The sequence below is a fragment of the Bombina bombina genome, chromosome 3 (genome assembly GCF_027579735.1).
Source record: "Bombina bombina isolate aBomBom1 chromosome 3, aBomBom1.pri, whole genome shotgun sequence".
NCBI classification, from domain to species: Eukaryota; Metazoa; Chordata; class Amphibia; order Anura; family Bombinatoridae; genus Bombina; species Bombina bombina.
In genome coordinates, this window is record NC_069501.1 from 1089785959 (window position 1) to 1089809576 (window position 23618).

Below are 23618 nucleotides of genomic sequence, written 5' to 3' on the forward strand. Positions count from 1 at the left end.
TAGGAGAAAGAGAGCACAAAAGAGAGGGGGAGAGAGAGAGCGCAAAAGAGAGGGGGGAGACAGAGAGCTCAAAAGAGGGGGGAGAGAGAGAGAGCTCAAAAAAGAGGGGGAAGAGAGAGTGCAAAAGAGAGGAGGAGAGAGACAGCAAAAGACAGGGAGGAGAGAGACAGCAAAAGACAGGGGGGAGAGAGACAGCAAAAGAGAGAGGGGGAGAGAGACAGCAAAAGAGAGGGGGGAGAGAGCGCAAAAGAGAGGGGGGAAGAGAGAGCGCAAAAGAGAGGGGGGAGAGAGCGCAAAAGAGAGGGGGAAGAGAGAGCGCAAAAGAGAGGGGGGAAGAGAGAGCGCAAAAGAGAGGGGGGAAGAGAGCGCAAAAAAGAGGGGAGAAGAGAGAGCGCAAAAGAGAGGGGGAAGAGAGAGAGCGCAAAAGAGAGGGGGAGAGAGAGAGCGCAAAAGAAAGGGGGAGAGAGAGCGCAAAAGAGAGGGGGGAAGAGAGAGCGCAAAAGAGAGGGGGGAAGAGAGAGCGCAAAAGAGAGGGGGGAAGAGAGAGGGCAAAAGAGAGGGGGGAAGAGAGAGGGCAAAAGAGAGGGGGTGAGAGAGAGCGCAAAAGAGAGGGGAGAGAGAGAGCGCAAAAGAGAGGGGGGAGAGAGAGTGCAAAAGAGAGGGGGGAGAGAGAGTGCAAAGAGAGGGGGAAGAGAGAGCGCAAAAGAGAGGGGGAAGAGAGAGCACAAAAGAGAGGGGGGAATTGAGAGCGCAAAAGAGAGGGGGGAAGAGAGAGCGCAAAAGAGAGGGGGGAAAAGAGAGCGCAAAAGAGAGGTGGAGAGAGAGAGTGCAAAAGAGAGGGGCAGAGAGAGAGCGCAAAAGAGAGGGGGAGAGAGAGAGCGCAAAAGAGAGGGGGAGGAGAGAGAGAGGGGAGAGAGAGAGCGCAAAAGAGAGGGGGGGAGAGAGAGTGCAAAAAGAGGGGGGGAGAGAGAGCGCAAAAGAGAGGAGGGAAGAGAGAGCGCAAAAGAGAGGTGGAGAGAGAGAGCACACAAGAGAGGGGGAGAGAGAGAGCATACAAGAGAGGGGGGAGAGAGAGCGCAAAAGAAAGGGTGGGAGAGAGAGCGCAAAAGAGAGGGGAGAGAGAGCACAAAAGAGAGGGGGAGAGAGAGAGCGCAAAAGAGAGGGGGAGAGAGGGCAAAAGAGAGGGAGAGAGAGAGAGCACAAAAGAGAGGGAAAGAGAGCGCAAAAGAAAGGGTGGGAGAGAGAGCGCAAAAGAGAGGGGGAGAGAGAGAGCGCAAATGAGAGGGGAGACAGAGCAAAAGAGAGGGGAGACAGAGCAAAAGAGAGGGGGAAGAGAGAGAGCGCAAAAGAGAGGGGGAGAGAGAGAGCGCAAAAGAAAGGGGGAGAGAGAGAGCGCAAAAGAGAGGGGGGAAGAGAGAGCGCAAAAGAGAGGGGGGAAGAGAGAGCGCAAAAGAGAGGGGGAGAGAGAGAGCACAAAAGAGAGGGGAGACAGAGCAAAAGAGAGGGGAGACAGAGCAAAAGAGAGGGGGAAGAGAGAGAGCGCAAAAGAGAGGGGGAGAGAGAGAGCGCAAAAGAAAGGGGGAGAGAGAGAGCGCAAAAGAGAGGGGGGAAGAGAGAGCGCAAAAGAGAGGGGGGAAGAGAGAGCGCAAAAGAGAGGGGGAAGAGAGAGCGCAAAAGATAGGGGGGAAGAGAGAGGGCAAAAGAGAGGGGGTGAGAGAGAGCGCAAAAGAGAGGGGAGAGAGAGAGCGCAAAAGAGAGGGGGAGAGAGAGTGCAAAAGAGAGGGGGGAGAGAGAGTGCAAAAGAGAGGGGGAAGAGAGAGCACAAAAGAGAGGGGGGAGAGAGAGTGCAAAAGAGAGGGGGGAAGAGAGAGTGCAAAAGAGAGGGGGGAAGAGAGAGTGCAAAAGAGAGGGGGGAAGAGAGAGCGCAAAAGAGAGGGGGGAAGAGAGAGAACAAAAGAGAGGTGGAGAGAGAGAGTGCAAAAGAGAGGGGCAGAGAGAGAGAGCGCAAAAGAGAGGGGGAGAGAGAGAGTGCAAAAGAGAGGGGGAGAGAGAGAGCGCAAAAGAGAGGGGAGAGAGAGAGCGCAAAAGAGAGGGGGGGGGAGAGAGAGTGCAAAAGAGAGGAGGGAAGAGAGAGCGCAAAAGAGAGGAGGGAAGAGAGAGCGCAAAAGAGAGGGGGAGAGAGAGAGCACACAAGAGAGGGGGAGAGAGAGAGCATACAAGAGAGGGGGGAGAGAGAGCGCAAAAGAAAGGGTGGAAGAGAGAGCGCAAAAGAAAGGGTGGGAGAGAGAGCGCAAAAGAGAGGGGGAGAGAGAGCGCAAAAGAGAGGGGGAGAGAGAGAGCGCAAAAGAGAGGGGGAGAGAGAGAGCACAAAAGAGAGGGGGAGAGAGGGCAAAAGAGAGGGAGAGAGAGAGAGAGCACAAAAGAGAGGGGGAGAGAGCGCAAAAGAAAGGGTTGGAGAGAGAGCGCAAAAGAAAGGGTGGGAGAGAGAGCGCAAAAGAGAGGGGAGAGAGAGCGCAAAAGAGAGGGGAGAGAGAGCGCAAAAGAGAGGGGAGAGAGAGCGCAAAAGAGAGGGGGAGAGAGAGAGCGCAAAAGAGAGGGGGAGAGAGAGCACAAAAGAGAGGGGAGACAGAGCAAAAGAGAGGGGAGACAGAGCAAAAGAGAGGGGAGACAGAGCAAAAGAGAGGGGAGACAGAGCAAAAGAGAGGGGAGAGAGTGCAAAAGAGAGGGGGGAGAGAGAGAGCACAAAAGAGAGGGGGAGAGATAGCGCAAAAGAGAGGGGGAGAGAGAGAGCGCAAAAGAGAGGGGGAGAGAGAGAGCGCAAAAGAGAGGGGAGAGAGAGAGAGAGAGCGCAAAAGAGAGGGGGAGAGAGGGCACAAAAGAGAGGGAGAGAGAGCACAAAAGAGAGGGGGAGAGAGCGCAAAAGAGAGGGGGAGAGAGCGCAAAAAAGAGGGGGAGAGAGTGCAAAAGAGAGGGCGAGAGAGAGAGAGCGCAAAAGAGAGGATGAGAGAGCGCAAAAGAGAGGGGGAGAGAGAGAGCGCAAAGGAGAGGGGGAGAGAGAGCGCAAAAGAGAGGGGGAGAGAGAGCGCAAAGGAGAGGGGGAGAGAGAGCGCAAAAGAGAGGGGGAGAGAGAGCGCAAAAGAGAGGGGGAGAGAGAGCGCAAAAGAGAGGGGGAGAGAGAGAGCGCAAAAGAGAGGGGGAGAGAGAGAGCACAAAAGAGAGGGGGAGAGAGAGAGCACAAAAGAGAGGGGGAGAGAGAGAGCACAAAAGAGAGGGGGAGAGAGAGAGGGCAAAAGAGAGGGGGAGAGAGAGAGCACAAAAGAGGGGGAGAGAGCGCAAAAGAGAGGGCGAGAGAGAGCGCAAAAGAGAGGGTGAGAGCGCAAAAGAGAGGGTGAGAGAGAGAGAGCGCAAAAGAGAGGAGGAGAAAGAGAGCGCAAAAGAGAGGGGGAGACAGAGAGCTCAAAAGAGGGGGGAGAGAGAGAGCTCAAAAAGAGGGGGAAGAGAAAGCGCAAAAGAGAGGGGGGAAGAGAGAGTGCAAAAGAGAGGAGGAGAGAGAGAGAGCGCAAAAGAGAGGGGGAGGAGAGAGAGAGAGCGCAAAAGAGAGGGGGAGAGAGAGAGAGCGCAAAAGAGAGGGGGAGAGAGAAAGCTCAAAAGAGAAGGGGAATTAAAGTGAATGTAAATTTTGATGATAAAGAGCCCGGTTTTTAAAAATTTGATTAAAAACAGGGGCACGTTAATTCATCAAAATTTACATTTCCCTCGTGTTGTGAAAATACTTACCTTTTAATCAGGACAGCCGCTGTATCGCTTGCTCCGCCGCAAAGCCTCTTCCTGGGTCTAAAATTAGGAATCCGGCTTCATCCAATCATGGCGTTAAATCAGACACTGATTCCCCCGGGGGGGAAGCCGTGATTGGAGGATGACCGATCCGTCATTTCTGACGTAGGAAGAGGCTTGCGTCGACCGGGGAAGCTGGAGTGGCTGTCAAGATTAAAAGGTAAGTATTTTCACAACACGAGTGAAATGTAAATTTTGATCAATTAAAGTGCCCCTATAATCGAATTTTTAAAAACCGGGCACTTAATCATCAAAATTTACATCCACTTTAATAATGAATGTGTATCACAATGTTACTTTGTTTTAAGTGATTCAAACTTGAGTTAAAATGTCCCTATAGTATTTAATTTATGATATATGTTATGATTTATTATTATTTTATAAATGTTACAAATAGATAGTAACAGACTTCACCACTAACAAGGATAACAGTGCCTTGCCTGGAACTGTAGCATCTCCAGACGCTTGTCTGTAAACTCAAACAAAGCAAGTGTTGTTTTCATCATGTAAAGGGAATTGACCATGTAGGTTGCCATGTCAGCGGTGCCTAAATTACTGGCGGATACAGTGCACATCTGTAACAACGGATCCAGGACACAGGATAAAACCTAAAAGGACAAAGAGAGCATAGATACATTCCTTAAATCACTTGGAGTGTCAGCTAAACAATACAAAGATTGGAAGATGAAACATTTTCAAAATTACAGTACAAAAAAGCGTTATCTTTTGTCTTTGACATTTTAAGAAGGGCTTTAAAAGCAATGTTTGCAATAAACACAAATAAAATCTTTATTGATCACACTAAGAACGTGCCTGATGAAATTATAGTGTTACACGTTAACAAGGAAGGTTATAGATTAATAAAGTAGCTGAACTTGAAAATATAAAAAGGGCTAAGTTTAGATGTAAGAAAAATGCTTAAATTGTCTTCTGCAATTACAAATTGATTATATAATACTTTGATGATGGATGTTACCTGAACAAAGTCAGCTTGACGAGTATCTAGAGGAACAACAGAGGAATCATGGGAAACCAGAACCTCACGCAGTAACGTAAGTGTTTGATTCAGTGCAGAACTTGGTCCAAGATCTGGAGGAGGAAGTTCAACCTACAGAAAGGTTTAATGCATGAGAATGTTTATGATAAAATACTGATATAATCACAGTAGCTTAATCTTTTTAAAGGGATATGGAAGTCAAATTAAACATTCATAAGTCAGACACGGCAAACAGAGAGTAAGTTAAAGCCCAATACGGTGGGTGAACATTTGCCCTTTTAAAGGGACAGGAAACCCCAACATTTTCTTTCATGATTTGCATAGACCACACAATTTGAAACAACTTTCCAATTTACTTCTATTATCAAATGTTCCTCATTTTCTTGTTATCCTTTGCTGAAGGAACAGCATTGCACTACTGGCAGCTAGCTGAACACATCTACACTGTGTGCAGAATTATTAGGCAAATGAGTATTTTGACCACATCATCCTCTTTATGCATGTTGTCTTACTCCAAGCTGTATAGGCTCGGAAGCCTACTACCAATTAAGTATATTAGGTGATGTGCATCTCTGTAATGAGAAGGGGTGTGGTCTAATGACATCAACACCCTATATCAGGTGTGCATAATTATTAGGCAACTTCCTTTCCTTTGGCAAAATGGGTCAAAAGAAGGACTTGACAGGCTCAGAAAAGTAAAAAATAGTGAGATATCTTGCAGAGGGATGCAGCACTCTTAAAATTGCAAAGCTTCTGAAGCGTGATCATCGAACAATCAAGCGTTTCATTCAAAATAGTCAACAGGGTCGCAAGAAGCGTGTGGAAAAACCAAGGCGCAAAATAACTGCCCATGAACTGAGAAAAGTCCAGCGTGCAGCTGCCAAGATGCCACTTGCCACCAGTTTGGCCATATTTCAGAGCTGCAACATCACTGGAGTGCCCAAAAGCACAAGGTGTGCAATACTCAGAGACATGGCCAAGGTAAGAAAGGCTGAAAGACGACCACCACTGAACAAGACACACAAGCTGAAACGTCAAGACTGGGCCAAGAAATATCTCAAGACTGATTTTTCTAAGGTTTTATGGACTGATGAAATGAGAGTGAGTCTTGATGGGCCCGTTGGATGGATTGGTAAAGGGCAGAGAGTTCCAGGCCGACTCAGACGCCAGCAAGGTGGAGGTGGAGTACGGGTTTGGGCTGGTATCATCAAAGATGAGCTTGTGGGGCCTTTTCGGGTTGAGGATGGAGTCAAGCTCAACTCCCAGTCCTACTGCCAGTTTCTGGAAGACACCTTCTTCAAGCAGTGGTACAGGAAGAAGTCTGCATCCTTCAAGAAAAACATGATTTTCATGCATGACAATGCTCCATCACACGCGTCCAAGTACTCCACAGCGTGGCTGGCAAGAAAGGGTATAAAAGAAGAAAATCTAATGACATGGCCTCCTTGTTCACCTGATCTGAACCCCTTTGAGAACCTGTGGTCCATCATCAAATGTGAGATTTACAAGGATGGAAAACAGTACACCTCTCTGAACAGTGTCTGGGAGGCTGTGGTTGCTGCTGCACGCAATGTTGATGGTGAACAGATCAAAACACTGACAGAATCCATGGATGGCAGGCTTTTGAGTGTCCTTGCAAAGAAAGGTGGCTATATTGGTCACTGATTTGTTTTTGTTTTGTTTTTGAATGTCAGAAATGTATATTTGTGAATGCTGAGATGTTATATTGGTTTCACTGGTAAAAATAAATAATTGAAATGGGTATATATTTGTTTTTTGTTAAGTTGCCTAATAATTATGCACAGTAATAGTCACCTGCACACACAGATATCCCCCTAAAATAGCTATAACTAAAAACAAACTAAAAACTACTTCCAAAACTATTCAGCTTTGATATTAATGAGTTTTTTGGGTTCATTGAGAACATGGTTGTTGTTCAATAATAAAATTAATCCTCAAAAATACAACTTGCCTAATAATTCTGCACTCCCTGTAGTAAGCCAATCACAAGAGACAAATGTATGCAACACCAATCAGCAGCTGGCTTCCATTAGTGAGAATATGTGCGTCTTATTTTTCAACAACGGATACAAAGTGAACAAAGCACATTTGAAAAGAGAACTGAATTTAAAAGTGTCTTAAAATGACACACTCTCTCTGAATCATGCAAGTTTAATTTTGCCTTTCCTATCCCTTTAAAGAAAAACATGGATAAACAATATGCCTTTAGGGTAAGGCAAATCTTCTCCACATGTGCATGTAACCCTGCCACCTTTATTCAAATACTTTACATTCATATTTTCTGTGCATTCAACAACAAGGCAAACTAGATAAGTATCCATACATTTGACAAATAAATTAGCTAAATGAATAATTAAAATGTATGTTTAGGTACAGGGTAAGCACAAAGATATATAGAACATAATTTGCATAGAGAGAGTTGTATGCACATTTCAACAGTCTATAACGGGTTATAAAATTCTATTTGATGTCACTACAAAATGGATTACAATAGATAGAAAAGGAGATGTAGTAGGTTCTAGTCCCAACCAGGGCAGTCAATATTCATTTTGAATTTTAATCGCCAAGCACATTTTTATTTTGGAGGAATGCAATGCATATATTTCACGTTTAGAGCAGCTCTGTGCAGAACAAAATGTGCGGTGGTAGTAAAGTAAATGTAAACACAACAGATTTTGTAATAAAGAACACAAAAGGTGAGGACTTAAAACTTATAAGCGGCTTATGGCTTAGTAGTTATGTGATTGCATCCTACTGCTATTGTGTGCAGTTTGATCTCATTCGGCATTTGTCTTTTTTTATCTTTTATTCAGAAAAGAATGGTTAGCAGGAAAACATTGATTTGTTATGTTGGTAAAAATCGCTTGGGAACATTGTGTTCATAAATGGGATTCAGGCATTATAACTTCGTAGTTCTGAGCTTCTGTCCTATTAATGGGGTCCAGAGTTCAAAAATGAAATCTAATAAAAGGTGAATACTAACTCAAATATAAAATGCTCTTCTTTTTTTGGAGCATTTCATTTTTCAATTACTGTCCTTTCCTAGCTGTGTGTTTTACTAAAGCAAAGGGCTTCAACACCTAGCTAAAGTCCCACTGTTAGCATGAGTTGAGCACCTAGGCCTAGATTACAAGTGGCGCACACAAATATTAGCGCTATTGAGCTCTTACTGCGCTCAAGCTAAATCAATAGAACTCCTATTCAAGCACTCGTATTACAAGTTGAGAATAAAAAAGTTGGTGTGTGAGCGGAAGCCTCTAGCACTCTAACATCTGGAGGTCGGAAAGCACAACTCGTCTAACTTTCCATGTGTTTTGTTATACTTTTATTGTAGCCCTAACATTTTATGTCAGGTCTCAAGTCTCGCTAAATTTTTTATTTATTATTTTAAATAACTTACAACTTGTAATATCAGCCATGTTTAGTGCTGCGCGATATCTATTTAAAGTACAGGGCGGAATAAACATAGAAACAAGGACAAAACTACAGGGGGTGCAGAGGGCGCAATTGCGACTGGGCCCCCAAAGGTGGGGGCCCAGCTTCAACAACAACAATTTTTTTTAATAAAAACGCTGACCTGCCACTGCCTGCACTGATATCATGTTAGTGTGACATGATGCTTCACTCTAGTGTATTTGACTACGGGGGTTAGTCGTTCTGTTTTACCAATTGGTGTATATGTGTGTATGTATGTATGTGACTGTGTGTGTATTTATGCATGTATGTGTGTTTGTGTATGTTTGTGGAACCAGCAAATTACAGACCTTGTTACTACAGCATGAGGGGAGGGGGTAAACAGTGTCACTATACAGTACCACTATATACAGTATGGGGGGGATGGACTATGTCACAGACTACTGTGGTCACTTTATAAAGTACTGTGCGGGTAGGGTCAGGCCAGCCATCTCACCGGCAGATTACAGACTGTGTCACTGACTCACTATATACAGTACTGGTGGGTTAAACAGTGTCACTATATACAGTAATAGGGGGTCAGACCATCTCACAGACTGTGGGCACAGGGTACCTCCTTTTGCAGACATGTAATCTGATTCACATTTTTTTCTGTTTTAAATGTAAAAAAAAAAAAGATATGGGGGGGCCCTTCTTAGATTCTTGCACCTGGGCCCTGTGGTTTCTAGTTACGCCTCTGCATAGAAACATAGAATTTGACGGTAGAGAAGAACCAAAAAGGCCCATCATATATATTACATGTTACTTTTTCCTTAGGATAGCCTTATGCATGTCCCAGGCATTCTTTTAATTCCTTTACAGTCTTTGTGTTTACCACCTCTAATGGAAGTTTATTCCATGAATCCACCACCCTTTCTGTAAAAAAAATGCTTCCTCAAATTTCTCCTGAATCTGCTACCCTCTAACTTTAGATTGTGACCCCTTGTTTTGGGCATTTATTTTTTTCTGAAAAATGCTTTCAGATTATATTTTATTAAGTCCCTTCCTATATTTGAAGGTTTCATATCACCTCTTTCCCTTCTATCCTAGGCCATAGTTAGAAAGGAACACTAATGAAAAAATGACATGGCCTAACTAGTTCAGTTTTGCATTACAATGTTATTAACCTGAAAATATTGTTATTTCCATATTGATAATGACAATATAGTATTATTTAATCAACAATATTCTCTTTTTTTTTTCTCATTGGCAAACGGAATATAATGCGGATAATCTATGAAGTAAAACTTTGCACGCACACAACGCAGGCAGAAACAACCTTTATCGTCTCGACTAATTTGCTCTCTGGCATATTTTATTTTTAAAGAAAGAAAAATGAAGCAGAAATGAGTTATAAAAAGAAAACTCTTAACTTTACCAATAGTCCGCACCACGAAAAAACATCACACTCTAGGTTCAAATTAACACCAAAATACCCCTGAACACGACACTGTTTAGAACTAAGAACAAATTGTTCAAAGCACAATCAATACTAATAATAGCCCAAGAAGAAGCTTATTCTGCGTTCTCCATTATCCCAGCATAGGCCCCAGAAATGTCTGAGTTACTGACGCACACGGGAAGCAAGGAAGGTTAAAAGGAAACGTATAACATATATGTAAAAAAACATATCTTCATATAGTGTCTTATCATTACAAGACAGTATTTATAGTCCTAGAAAGATGGACTTTGCTTACACATTTATCTTCATTTTTATCATCTGAAATGTAATTAGTGACATCTTCACCTTCAAAGATTAGATATTAAAGTTATAAACAGTGGAGTAATAAATAGGTTTAAATTATTCAGTTATGGTGACTTTAACTCTTTGTTGCAGCTCAATATGGTGTGATAATGTGAACTGGTTTAAAAACATGTTTTGAAAGAACATTAAACACTAAATAAAAGCTGGATAAATATATTAACCACAAATATTTCCCTAAGATTGATATGCAGATGTATATGCAAAAGCCCGGTTTTTACACGGTTTTGCTATCACATATACGGCGCCGCATATAAATGTGGCACGTAAATTTCACCCGTCGGCCGCTATTTTTACTCCCATAAGCTAACATAGAACCGAGTCGCAAAACGGTATCACGTATTCAGCGAAAGGACTTACAAATAGAGAAATGTTACTCCATTTTCACCTCGCCACACATAGGCAGGCACAGCAAGCCTTGCGCTGAGTATGTGAGCACTGTAACTCCCTGAAAATAGTAACTAACACCTAACTAATGCAAAATATCTATCTACCTCCTGAAAATAACTTACACCTAACGCATGCGCAATATCTATCTACAAGTCAACCGCAATCCCCCATCGCAATAACTAATAAAGTATATTAACTGCTAATCTGCCAATCCCCACATCACAATAAACCCCTAATCTGCCATTAACCCACATTGCAACAAAGCTAATAAATGTATTAACCCCTAATCTGCCATTAACCCACATTGCAATAAACCTAATAAAACTATTAACCCCTAATCCACCATTAACTGACAACGCAATAAACCTAATAAAACTATTAACCCCTAATCAACATTTACCCACAACGCAATAATCCTAATAACTCTTTTAACCCCTAATCCGCCAAACCCCCAAAACGCAAAATAACTAATTAAATTACTAAACCCCCTAACCTAACACCCGCTAAATTAACCCCAATTACCTAAATTAAAAAATACTAAGTTACAATTAAAATAAAAAAGCTAGCATTACTTAAAAATAAAAAATAAATAAAAAATGAATCTAAAATTACCAAAATTAAAAAAAAATCTTATATTACAGAAAATAATAAACACAATTATCCAAAATAAAAAATTAAACCTAATCCCTATGAAAATAAAAAAGCCACCCCCAAAATAAAAACACCCTCTAATCTAATTCTAAACTACCAATAGCCCTTAAATGGGCCTTTTGTAGGGCATTGCCCTAAGTTTAACAGATTTTACCTTAAAAAATACTTAGTCCCCCCTCTAACAGTAAAACCAACCACCGAACAAACCCCACAAAATAAAAAAACCTAACACTAACAAATCCTAAACTACCCATTGCCCCTAAAGGGGCCTTTGTATGGGCATTACCCTTAAAAGGGCATTCAGCTCTTTTACTGCCCTTAAAAGGGCATTCAGCTCTTAACAAATCCTAACTCTAACCCCCAAATAGCTACTCACCGTTCCTAAAGTTCGGCGGAGAAGGTCCTGTTCCAGGCGGCGAAGTCTTCTTCCAAGCGGCCGACATCATCTTCCAAGTGGAGCCCACTTCCTTCTTCATCCAGGACCAAGCCGGGGCAGAGTGGAGATGAGCATGGAGCAGGACCGCCGACCGCAGATGCATGGAGGAACCTCTTTGTATGATCGTCGCTGTACAGTGAATAGTGAATTCAAGGTACGCATTTAAATATGGTGTCCCTTGCTTTCGGCCATATTTAAACACGTACCTTGAAATCACTATTCAGTGTACGGCGGCGACCGTACAAAGAGGATCCTCTACGCTCCATGGCTCTGCGGTAGCCAGTCCTGCCCATCTCCAATCTGGCTTGGTCCTGGATGATAAAGGAAGTGGTCCCCCGCTTGAAAGAAGACTTCACCGCCTGGAATAGGAACTTCTCCGCCGGGACTTCAGGAACTGTGAGTACCTATTTGGGGGTTAGCGTTAGGATTTAATTTTTTTTTTGGATATTTTTTTTTTTTAGATTAGGGATTTATTGAGCACTCTTAAAACTGCTGAATGCCCCTTTTTAAGGGCAATGCCCATACAAATGCCCCTTTAGGGGCAATGGGTAGTTTAGGATTTTTTTAGTGTTAGGTTTTTTTTTATTTTGGGGGTTTATTGGGTGGGTGGGTTTTACTGTTAGAGGGGAGACTTAGTATTTTGTAAGGTAAAACAGCTGTTTAACTTAGGGCAATGCTCAACAAAAGGCCCTTTTAAGATTACATTTTTTATTTTTTATTTTTTAAGTAATCTTAGCTTTTTTATTTTAATTGTAACTTAGTATTTTTAATTTAGGTAATTGGGGATAATTTAGGGAGTGTTAGGTTAGGGGGCTTAGTTAATTTAATTAGTTATTTGCATTGTGGGGGTTTGGCAGATTAGGGGCTAATAGATTTATTAGGATTATTGTGATGTGGGTTAATGGCAGATTTGGGGTTAATACATTTATTAGGTAGTTTGCGATGTTGGGGTTGGCGGATTTAGGTATAAATAATTTTACTAGGGAGATTGCTATGTGGGTGAATGGCAGATTAGGGGTTAATAGTTTAATTAGGTCTATTTTGTTGTGGGGGTTGTCGGGTTTAGGGGCTAATACATTTATTATTAGTTGCGATGTGGGGGGGGATTGTGGATATAGGGGTTTTTACATGTCGGGTTTATTTTTGGGAGGCGGGTTAGGACTTTTACAGGAGATTTGATTTTTTTTTATTTTCTTAGGCGCCGGCAGTTTCTAAAGTGCCTTAAGTCACTGGCGACTCCAGAAATTTACGCTCATTTTCTGGACATCCCTAGTTTATCCGACTTACGGCACTTTATGAACTGCCGGCGCCGTATATGTGATATCCCGATGTACGAGGTGAAATTACAGGCGGCACAGGTTTCAGTAGTTGCGCTGAAGCTTGCGCCGCATATGTAATCTCGCCCTTGGTGTCACTAGATTGTGTAACCAATGACCATGTCGAATATAGCCGTGTTAAGTATGGCCAACAATGTCCCTTTAAAGCAAAAAAACATAATTTATTCTTACCTGATAAATTTATTTATTTCTTGACACAGTGAGTCCAAGGATCATCTTAATTACTGTTGGGAATATCACTCCTGACCAGCAGTAGGAGGCAAAGAGCACCACAGAAAAAGCTGTTAAATACCACTCCCCCTACCCACAATCCCCAGTCATTCGACCAAAGGGAAAGGAGAAAGGAAGTAATCTAAGGTGCAGAGGTGCCTGAAGTTTATAGAAAAGCAAACCTGTCTGAAAACAGGGCGGGCCGTGGACTCACCGTGTCAAGAAATAAATAAATTTAGCAGGTAAGAATATATTATGTTTTCTTTCTAATGACACAGTGAGTCCACTGATCATCTTAATTATTGTTGGGAACCAGTACCCAAGCTAGAGGACATGGATGATAAGGGAGGGACAAGACAGTTAATCTAAACAGAAGGCACCACTGCTTGAAGAATCTTTCTACCAAAAAAAGCCTCTGCTGAAGCAAAAGTATCAAATTTAGAAAAATATTTTTTATGATTACCTGATAAATTTATTTCTTTCTTGACACAATGAGCCCACGTATCATCTAATTACTATTGGGAATATCACTACTGCCCAGCAGGAGGCGGCAAAGAGCACCACAGCAAAGCTGTTAAATATCACCTCCCTTCCCTCCCACCCCAGTCATTCGACCAAAGTAAAAGGAGAGAAAGGAAACAACAAGGTGCGGAGGTGTCTGAGGTTTAAAGTATGACAAAAGCCTGTATTAAAAAATCAGGGCGGGCCGTGGACTCATGGTGTCAAGAAATAAATAAATTTATCAGGTAAGCATAAATTTTGTTTTCTTTCTAATGACACGATGAGTCCATGGATCATCTAACTACTATTGGGAATCAATACCCAAGCTAGAGGACACAGATGATATGGGAGGGACAAGACAGGGAACCTAAACCGAAGGCACCACTGCTTGAAGAACCTTTCTCCCAAAACAAAATTCAGCCGAGGCAAAAGTATCAAATTTATAGAATTTTGAAAAAGTGTGAAGAGAGGACCAAGTTGCAGCCTTGCAAATCTGCTCCGCAGAAGCTTCATCTTTGAATGCCCAGGAAGAGAAAAGAGCCCTTGTGGAATGAGCCATGACTCTCTCAGGAGGCTGCTGTCCAGCTGTTTCATAGGCTAAGCGAATTATTCTCTTCAGCCACAGAGAAGAGAAGTAGCCGTAGCTTTCTGAACCTTGCGTTTCCCAGAGAAAACAACAAACAAAGCAGAAGACTGACGAAAATCCTCAGTCGCCTGCAAATAGAATTTCAATGCACGCACTACGTCCAGATTGTGCCACAGACGTTCCTTCTGAGAAGAAGGGTTAGGGCACAAGGAAGGGACAACAATCACTTGACTAATGTTCCGATCTGAAACCACTTTAGGTAGAAACCCTAACTAAGTACGCAAAACTACCTTATCCGAATGAAAAATAAGATAAGAAGACTCATACTGTAATGTCGGGAGCTCTGAAACTCTACGAGCAGCTGAAAAAGCAACAAGAAACAAAACCTTCCAAGATAACAACTTAATATCTAAGGAATGCATAGGCTCAAATGGAGCCTGTTGAAGAACTAGATTAAGACTCCAGGGAGGAGTAACTGGCTTAAACAAAAAAAAAGGCCTGATTCTTACCAAGGCCTGACAGAACGATTGCACGTCTGGTACATCTGCCAGACATTTATGTAACAAAATAGACAAGGCAAATATTTGACCCTTTAGGGAACTTGGCAATAAACCCTTCTCCAAACCCTCTTGGAGAAAAGACAAAATTCTAGGAATCCGAACTCTACACCAAGCGTAGCCTTTGAATTCACACCAATACAGATATTTTCGCCAAATCTTATTGCAAATTTTACTGGTAACAGGCTTGCGAGCCTGAAACATAGTCTCAATGACCGACTCAGAAAACCACGCTTAGATACAATTAAGCATTCATTCTCCAAGCAGTCAGTTTCAGAGAAACTAGATTTGAATAAAGGAAGGACCCTCAAAGTAGAATGTCCTTTTTCAGAGAAAGTTCAAAGGGGGGAAGAGATGACATCTCCACTAGGTCTACATACCAAATTCTGCGAGGCCACGACGGAGCAATAAGAATCACAGATGCCCTTTCTTGCTTGATCCGAGCAATGACTCGAGGAAGAAGAGCGAACGAGGGAAATAGGTATGTAAGACTGAAATTCCAAAGACTCCCATAGCATCTATCAGAACTGCGTGAGGGTCCCTGGACCTCAACCCATACTTCGGGAGCTTGGCATTCTGACGAGATGCCAATGAGATCTAGATCCTGCTGTCCCCATTTGAGAATCAAGCTGGAGAACACATCCGGATGTAGTTTCCCATTCCCCCGGGGTGAATGGTCTGACTGTTCAAAAATACGCTTCCAAATTGTCCACTCCTGGAATGTGGACCACAGATAGACAACAAGTTGTGGGTTTCTGCCCACTGAATAATCTTGGACACCTCCTTCATCGCCAAAGAAACCTGAAATCTGATAAACCGGGTGTAATCTAACTGATGCCAGGCCAGAAGAGCATTGAAGATTGCTCTTAGCTCTAGAATGTTTATGGGGAGAACATACTCTTCCTGAGTCCTTGTCCCCTGAGCCCTTAGAAGGCCCCAGACTGCTCCCCAACCTATCAGGCTGGCGTCCATTGTCACTATCACCCAGGTAGGTCTGCAAAAACAGGTACCCTGTGAAAGATGATCCTGAGACAACCACCAAGGAAGAGAATCTCTTGTCATCTGATCCAGATGAATTAGCGGAGACAGATCTGCATAATCCCTGTTCCACTGTCTGAGCATGCATAACTGCAGAGGTCTGAGATGGAAACGAGCAAAAGGAATAGTGTCCATGGTGGCTACCATCAGACCGATTACCTCCATACATTGAGCCACTGATGGATGAGGAGAGGATTGAAGAGACAGACAAGAATCGAAAATCTTGGATTTTCTGACTTCTGTCAGAATTTTTTTTTATCAAGACGGAATCTATTATGGTTCCCCTTGCAGATGGAATTAAGGAACTCTTTTCCAGATTCACCTTTCAACCATGAGAGTGCAGGAAGGATAAGAGCAACTCCGTGTGGGAGTTCACTAGATGAAAAGATTGGGCCTGAACCAGAATGTCGTCCAGATAAGGCGCCACTGTAATACCCTGTAACCAGAGCACTGCCAACAGAGATTCCAGAACCCTTGAAAAAAATTCTGGGAGCTGTAGCAAGACCGAAAGGTGAGCCACAAATTGGAAGTGTTTGTGGATAAAAGCAAAACTCAGAAACTTGTGATGATCCCTGTGGATGGGAACATGAAGGTACGCATCCTTTAAATCTACAGTTGTCATAAAATGACCCTCTTGAACTAAAGGAAGAATGGGACGAATAATTTCCATTTTTGAAGAAACAGTACTCTCAGAAATTTTGTTTAGACTCTTGAGATCCAAGATTGGTCTGAAGGTTCCCTCTTTCTTGGGAAATACAAACAGATTGGAGTAAATCTCCAGACCCTGCTCCTGAATTGGAACAGGAACTATCACACCCATTTTGGGATAGATCCCGAGCACAACGAAAGAACGCCTCTCTTTTAATCTGGTCGACAGATAATCTTGAGAGAAGAAATCTGCCCCTGGGGGGGAAAGGTCTTAAATTCTAGTTTGTATCCCTGGGACACGATGTCTATCACCCAAGGATCCTGAACATCCCGAACCCAAAACCTGAGCGAAAAAAGAAAAAAAAAGGTCTGCCTCCCACAAGATCCGGTCCCGGATCGGGGGCAGAACTTCATGCTGACTTTGGATTATTAGCTGGCTTCTTGGATTACTTTTCCCTCATTCCAAGATTGGATGGGTCTCCAGGAAGGCTTGGACTGTTCCTGTCTTGTAGAGGGAGAGGAAGGTTTACCCTTGAAGTTTCGAAAGGAACAAAAATTACTCAGACGTCCCTTCTGCTTATTTCTCTTATTCCTGAGGGAGAAAAATTCCTTTTCCTCTTGTAATATCAGAAATAATCTCAGCCAAAGCTGGGCCAAACAAGGTCTTATCCTTGTAAGGAATAGCCAAAAGCTTAGACTTAGACGACACATGTGCCGACCAAGATTTCAACCACAAGGCTCTGCGAGCCAGAATGGCAATCCAGTTATCCATAGAGTCCTTAAAGAACAGATATCCTCTATGGAAATTGTAGTTCTCTTAGCTAAAGTGTAAATTGCCCCTTCCTCCTTGGGGACCATTTGCTAAGACTCCTTCTTAAAAATAGGAGGAGGAGAAAAAGGGTACCGACTTAGGGACCATTCCGGCTTCTCTCATTCCTTAACAATAAATTCTGTAGCCCGATCTGGTAAGGGAAAACATTCCAGCATGGAAGGTACATCATAATACTTGTTAAGTTTACTACACTTATTAGTGTTGACAACGACAGTAGTGTCAGAGTCGTCCAGAGTAGCCAAAACCTCCTAGAGTAGTAAACGGAGGCGCTCTAGCTTAAACTTGAAGGATACAACTTCAGCAGCAGAGGAAGGAATTACACTGTCAGAATCTGAGAACTCACCCTCAGATGCTACCTGAAGAATCCTCCCCATCAGATCTATGAGAGAGAATATATTCGGAATAGCCACAAATTAGTCACCTTACACACTGATTGTTTAGACTTTCCTCTTGCGCTTTCCCTGTAGCATGGGAAAGACAACACATCAGAAAACTGCAGAAGACATGAGGGTAACAATGTCTTGCAAAGAGATCCCAGACAGAGCTTGAGAGGAAGCGCAGGGCACTGTTAATAATGGTAATAACATTTGGGACACTGAGGGAGAAATATGCGGCATATTTTGAACATTGTCAGAAGACTCCTGGACAGCATCCGTCTTAGATAATGTTGGCCTCAAAAGGTCTATCCTTAAAAATGAATGTTCTCTCAACACATGAGGAACAGAAAGGAATTGGTAGTTTAATGTTAGCATTCAAACATAAAGGACATCTGTAATCTATAACAGAGGCTTTATCCATCTTTAAAATATCCAAATTTAATAAACATTTTAAAACAGAAAAAAACATTACTGTTTCTTTAAAATTTTAAAACGAACTGCTTTATTTTTGATGCAATGCAAAACGGAACTGCTGTATTTATTAATGAAATACAATAACGTTACCAAAAAATAAAAAACAAAACCTCAAACAGTCTTTACACCTCAGCTATAGCTCTGCTGAGGTGCCAACCTTGCTTGATACTGTAAATATGTGAATGTGAAAAGCAGAGGTTACACAGAGCTTTACAAATGATGCCAGACAATTGTTTGATCGAAATGAATAAAAAATGGCCAGCTAAATTTTTTTCTCCTCCGTATACAAGAAGGGAGAGAATAAAGTGCGCAACTGCTAATTTTATCGCCACACAAGCCCCGCCCATCGTGGGCATGACAAAAATAATGCCTATCCGACATTACCAGTGAAACTCCGTTAATAACTAACAGAAATGTCACAAACATTGAGCCAAGTCTCCTCAAGTACCCAGTGCCTGCAATATACTGCCTTACATAATCCCCTAAAAACAACGAGTAATGTAGCCAAAGTCCCATATCAGGGAATAATAAAGTGCTATAAGTATTATTTTTCTTAATACTGCTTAAGAAAATAAAGTTAGCACTTACGTCATAAAATCTGCCTGGCAGCAAGGCAGCTCACTAGGTTTGAGAGGTCCTCTCCCTCACATGGACCTGTGGAAAATAATAAGGGCAGCACTTTTATTTAAATTAAGGGAGGCGCAGTGAGAATAATGTCCCACAAGTTCCCTTATGCATTAAAGCCACCAATGCTCTACTGAAGAGACTGAAATGGACTACAGCTACACCCTGGAGTAAAAACAGCATATACGTACTGCAAATAAAATAATAAACTCTTGATTGAAGAATCTTTCCAGACACCTAACTGAACCACTTCCTTACTCTAACGTAGGCAAAGAGAATGACTGGGGTGGGAGGGAAGAGAGGTGAAATTTAACAGCTTTGCTGTGATGCTCTTTGCCGCCTCCTGCTGGGCAGGAGTGATATTCCCAATAGTAATTAGATGGACTCATTGTGTCATTAGAAAGAAAGCATGCAAAGATGACCAAGTGGCAGCCTTGCAAAGCTGATCTACAGAAGCTCCATTTTTGAAAGCCCAAGAAGATGAAACAGCCCTCATGGAATGAGCCGTGATTCTCTCAGAAGGCTGCTGACCAGCAGTCTCATATGCCAAGCGAATAACACTCCTCAACCAACAAGAAAGAGAAGTACCCGTAGCTTTCTTACCCTTACGCTTCCCAGAAAAGACAACAAATAAAGAAGACTGGCAAAAATCCTTAGTCACCTGCAAATAATATTTCAATGTACAAACCACATCCAGGTTGTGCAACAAAACGCTCCTTATGAGCCCCAAGGCAGAACATAGAGTGATCTGAGATGTCATTGCAGAAAATACAGCATGGCCTGCAGAAAGAACAGGAACTGTTAGCACTTTAACTTTTCAGTGCTGCTCTACATTAGGCTGTTCTTTTTAACTAGAGCTGTTTTCTGGCTGCATTGTATAAGTTTTCCTTAACACAGTGCACCCAGAGCAAAGTGCTGTTTAAAGAAACCAGTCAAATATGCAGTAGTGCATTGATTGTTGTCTGGCTCTGAGATTTTTGCAAGCTCGTTCCCTAGCTTTTCACAGTCTGCAAAGCTGTTTTTCTCTGAATGTAAGATGTTTGTATGAGCAATGCACCTTTTTATTACTACATTTCTGTTAGACTAAGAGAAAAGGAAACAAATTAATTCAAGAGACATTTTAGAATTACTTTTTTTGTCTGCAGCTAATTTGCAATGCAATTTTTAATTACTGCACTAGATTTTAATAATATTTAATAATATTTAACTTTTAATATTGCTTTATTCTCCGGTTAACCAATACATTGCAATTGATCTGGCGCTTTAGTGCAACCGACAAATTAACAATTTTATTTAAAAATGACCTGCAGAAAATTTTTCACAAAAAAAAAAAATCTCATCGCAGAAAGTGAAGAAAAGTTCTGTCTCTGGGCTTATGAGAAGAAAGATTAGGACTCAAAGAAGGAACAACAATCTCTTGATTAATATTCTTATCAGAAACAACCTTAACCCAAGGCAGTACACAGAACTACCTTATCAGAGGGAAAAATAAGAAAAGGTGATTCAAACTGTAAGGCTGAAAGCTCCAAAACTCTTCGAATAAATAGCCACCAGAAACAAAACCTTCCAAGATAACATCTTAATATCCAAAGAATGCATAGGTTCAAACAGAGAATGTTGAAGGACTCTAAGAACCAAATTAAGACTCCAAGGTGAAGAAGTAGACTTAAACACAGGCCAAATTCTAACCAAAGCCTGACAAAAAGAATGAACATCTGGCACATCCACCTGGCGCTTGTGCGATACAATAGATAAAGCAGAAATTTGACCCTTCAGGGTACTAGCAGATAAACCTTTCGCCAAACCCTCCTGGAGAAAAGACAAAATCCTAGGAATCCTAACTCTACTCCACGAGTAGCCTTTATATTCACACCAATACAAATATTTCGCTCAGGACCAATACTAGCCCTGTGAAGTCAGCAAGGTGCATTTTAAATAAGAAAATGCTAATTTTTTAGAGCTAATGAAAAGAGGCAACAATAAATAATGAAAGTAGATTGAAAAGTTGTTTCAGTATGCATAACTAGATATTTTGGGCTAGATTACAAGTGGAGCGCTAAACTATTGTGCACCTACAGACGGGCAAATTTTGCCCCGTTTGCTGGGCGCACGATAACTAACTAGCCATTACAAGTGGCTGGTTATTGCTTCCGCGAGCTTGCGGTAGCAATTAGCGCTTGCATTTTTTTTATAAATGTGCTCCAAATGCTCCCAAAATCATGTGTTTGTTTTCTTTTTAAAACTAAAAAAATGTAGTTTTTTTAAAAAAAAAGAAAACTGCACTTAGCAGTTTTTGGGGGCTAAAATCGTATTGCTGTAAACTTGTAATTACTCAGTGGAGCTCGTCTAATATCGCTTTCGCGAAAGCGATATTTAAGCGCTCCACTAGTAATATGGCCCTTTATATTTTTAACAGGGAGATCATGTCTAGGGAGGACATTATTAAATGTTTTTGTGGTGTATTATATGGAAATATGTCCAGAGCTTGGGAGAGTGATGGTAGGAAGGGAATATCACAGATGATTTCCATATGATTTTATGTTGAAGCACATATTTAAAAACATCAGTACTCCAAAAACACACATTGTACAGATCTCATCGAACATACAAATATTTTATTTTAAATCAATAATATTTGTATTTTATATTTTATATATAGTTTAATTAATATAAAAATATAAAGTAAAGATCAATCAGCACCTGGTAAAATAAAATAGCACTTTTATTTCAAAAGTACTTAATTTTCTTTTACTTTTTTAAAACAAGACTAAAAATTTAGTAACATTCATTTATGTCAGAATTTAGTTAAACCATTTCTAAACCAAACAGCATGAGAGTATAAAATAATTAATACACTGCCAAATGAGCTTAACCCCTGTTGATCTGAGTGGAAAGTTATAATCATTTTCTTTTCACTTAAATGCAACAACTTCAAACAAGAGCTGCAACGGGAGTGAATGAAAAACAATAATATAAAAGCCGCTTTAGCCTTTTAAGCACTCAAATCTACTCACCTTGTGATGATCTGGGAGTTTCCACTGGAGCATATGCACTGTGCACTAACTTGCCTGTCAGCCAGGTTAGTGCACAAACTGCAAACTTGTGCTAACTTGCCAATCAGGCTGGTGCACAAACTGCTAACTTGTCTGTCAATCAGTCTAGTGTACAGACTACTAACTTGTGCTAACTTGCCAATCAATCAGGCTATTGTACAGACTACTAATTTGTGGTAGCTTGCCAATCAATCAGGCTAGTGTACAGACTACTAATTTGTGGTAGCTTGCCAATCAATCAGGCTAGTGTACAAACTACTAACTTGCCTATCAATCAGGCTAGTGCACAGAATACTAACTTGTGCTAACTTTTCAATCAATCAGGCTAGTGCAAAGACTACTAACTTGTGCTAACTTGCCAATCAATCAGGCTAATGCACAGACTACTAACTTGTGCTACCTTGCATATCAATCAGGCTAGTGCACAGATTAGCAACTTGTGCTAACTTGCCAATCAATCAGGCTAGTGCACAGACTACTAACTTGTTCTAACTTGCTAATAAGTCAGGCTAGTGCACAGACTACTAAATTGTGCTAACTTGCCTATCAATTAGGCTAGTTTCCTTGTCAGGCAGGCTAGTGCACCTACTACTAATTTGCGTGTCAATCAGGATAGTGCGCAAACTGCTAACTTGTCTGTCAATCATGCTGGTGCACAAACTGCTAGCTTTACCATCAATCAGACTAGTGCACAGACTACTAGCTTGCATGTCAGGCAGGCTATTGCATATACTGCTAAATTGCATGTCAATCAATAAGGGTAGGGCACAAACTATTAGGTTGCCTGTCAACCAGGCTAGTGCACATACTATTTGCTTGTTTTTCAGGCTAGTGCATATATTATCAGCTTGTCTGTTAATCACTCTATCATGCAGGAATTATTAGAACTTTAATTTTGCAGAGTCACTCCACATCTGGCTGTTCTCTTCAAACAGTACAGTGTTCTGGCTGAACTGTGTAAGTTTTCTTTAACACAGTGCAGCAAAAGCAAACAACTGTTTAAATACTTCAAATACGGAGCAGCGCTGCAAAATAGCAGCGAGTTGATTTATGAATGGCTGCAGGGATTTTTTTCTAACCACAACCTCTAACCTTTCTGCAAAGCTTGTGAGCAATGCACCTTTTTTATTACTATATTTTTACCTTATAATTATGTGATGTTAAACCAGAGCAAAAGAAACAAATTTATTCAAGAGACATTAAAAACTTAACAAAATTTATTTTTTTTCCCCTGCAGCTAATTTGCAATGCAATTTTCAAATTCAGTAATATTTTATAAAACTTTAAAAATTGCTTTATTCTCCAATCAATCATCACACTGCAATTGAGCTGGTGTGTTAGTGTGTTAATACTACAGGGCAATTTTCACTAAAAAAAACATAATTTATGCTTACCTGATAAATGTATTTCTCTTGTGATGTATTGAGTCCATGGATTCAGCCTTACTTGTGGGATATTCTCCTCCCCTACTGGAAGTGGCAGAGAGAGCACCCACAGCAGAGCTGTCTATATAGCTCCCCCCTTAGCTCCACCCCCCAGTCATTCGACCGAAGGCTAGGAAGAAAAAGGAGAAACTATAGGGTGCAGTGGTGACTGAAAGTTTAAAAATAAAAATATATATGCCTGTCTTAAAAAAAACAGGGCGGGCCGTGGACTCGATACATCACAAGAGAAATAAATTTATCAGGTAAGCATAAATTATGTTTTCTCTTGTAAGATGTATCGAGTCCACGGATTCATCCTTACTTGTGGGATACCAATACCAAAGCTTTAGGACAAGGATGAAGGGAGGGACAAGACAGGGACCTTAAACGGAAGGCACCACTGCTTGTAGAAC

General features: G+C 41.6%; 1 protein-coding gene across 1 annotated transcript in view; it reads right to left on the reverse strand.

Moving 5' to 3' along the window:
- The window catches only part of COG6 (component of oligomeric golgi complex 6), a 650023-nt gene that overhangs the window by 133355 nt on the left and 493050 nt on the right, over positions 1-23618 (reverse strand). The window contains exons 14-15 of the mRNA XM_053708403.1: positions 4811-4942; positions 4275-4442 (exon numbers count right to left, since the gene is read on the reverse strand). Of these exons, the coding sequence (XP_053564378.1) occupies positions 4275-4442; positions 4811-4942 (300 nt within the window). The remainder of the gene's footprint in view (positions 1-4274; positions 4443-4810; positions 4943-23618) is intronic.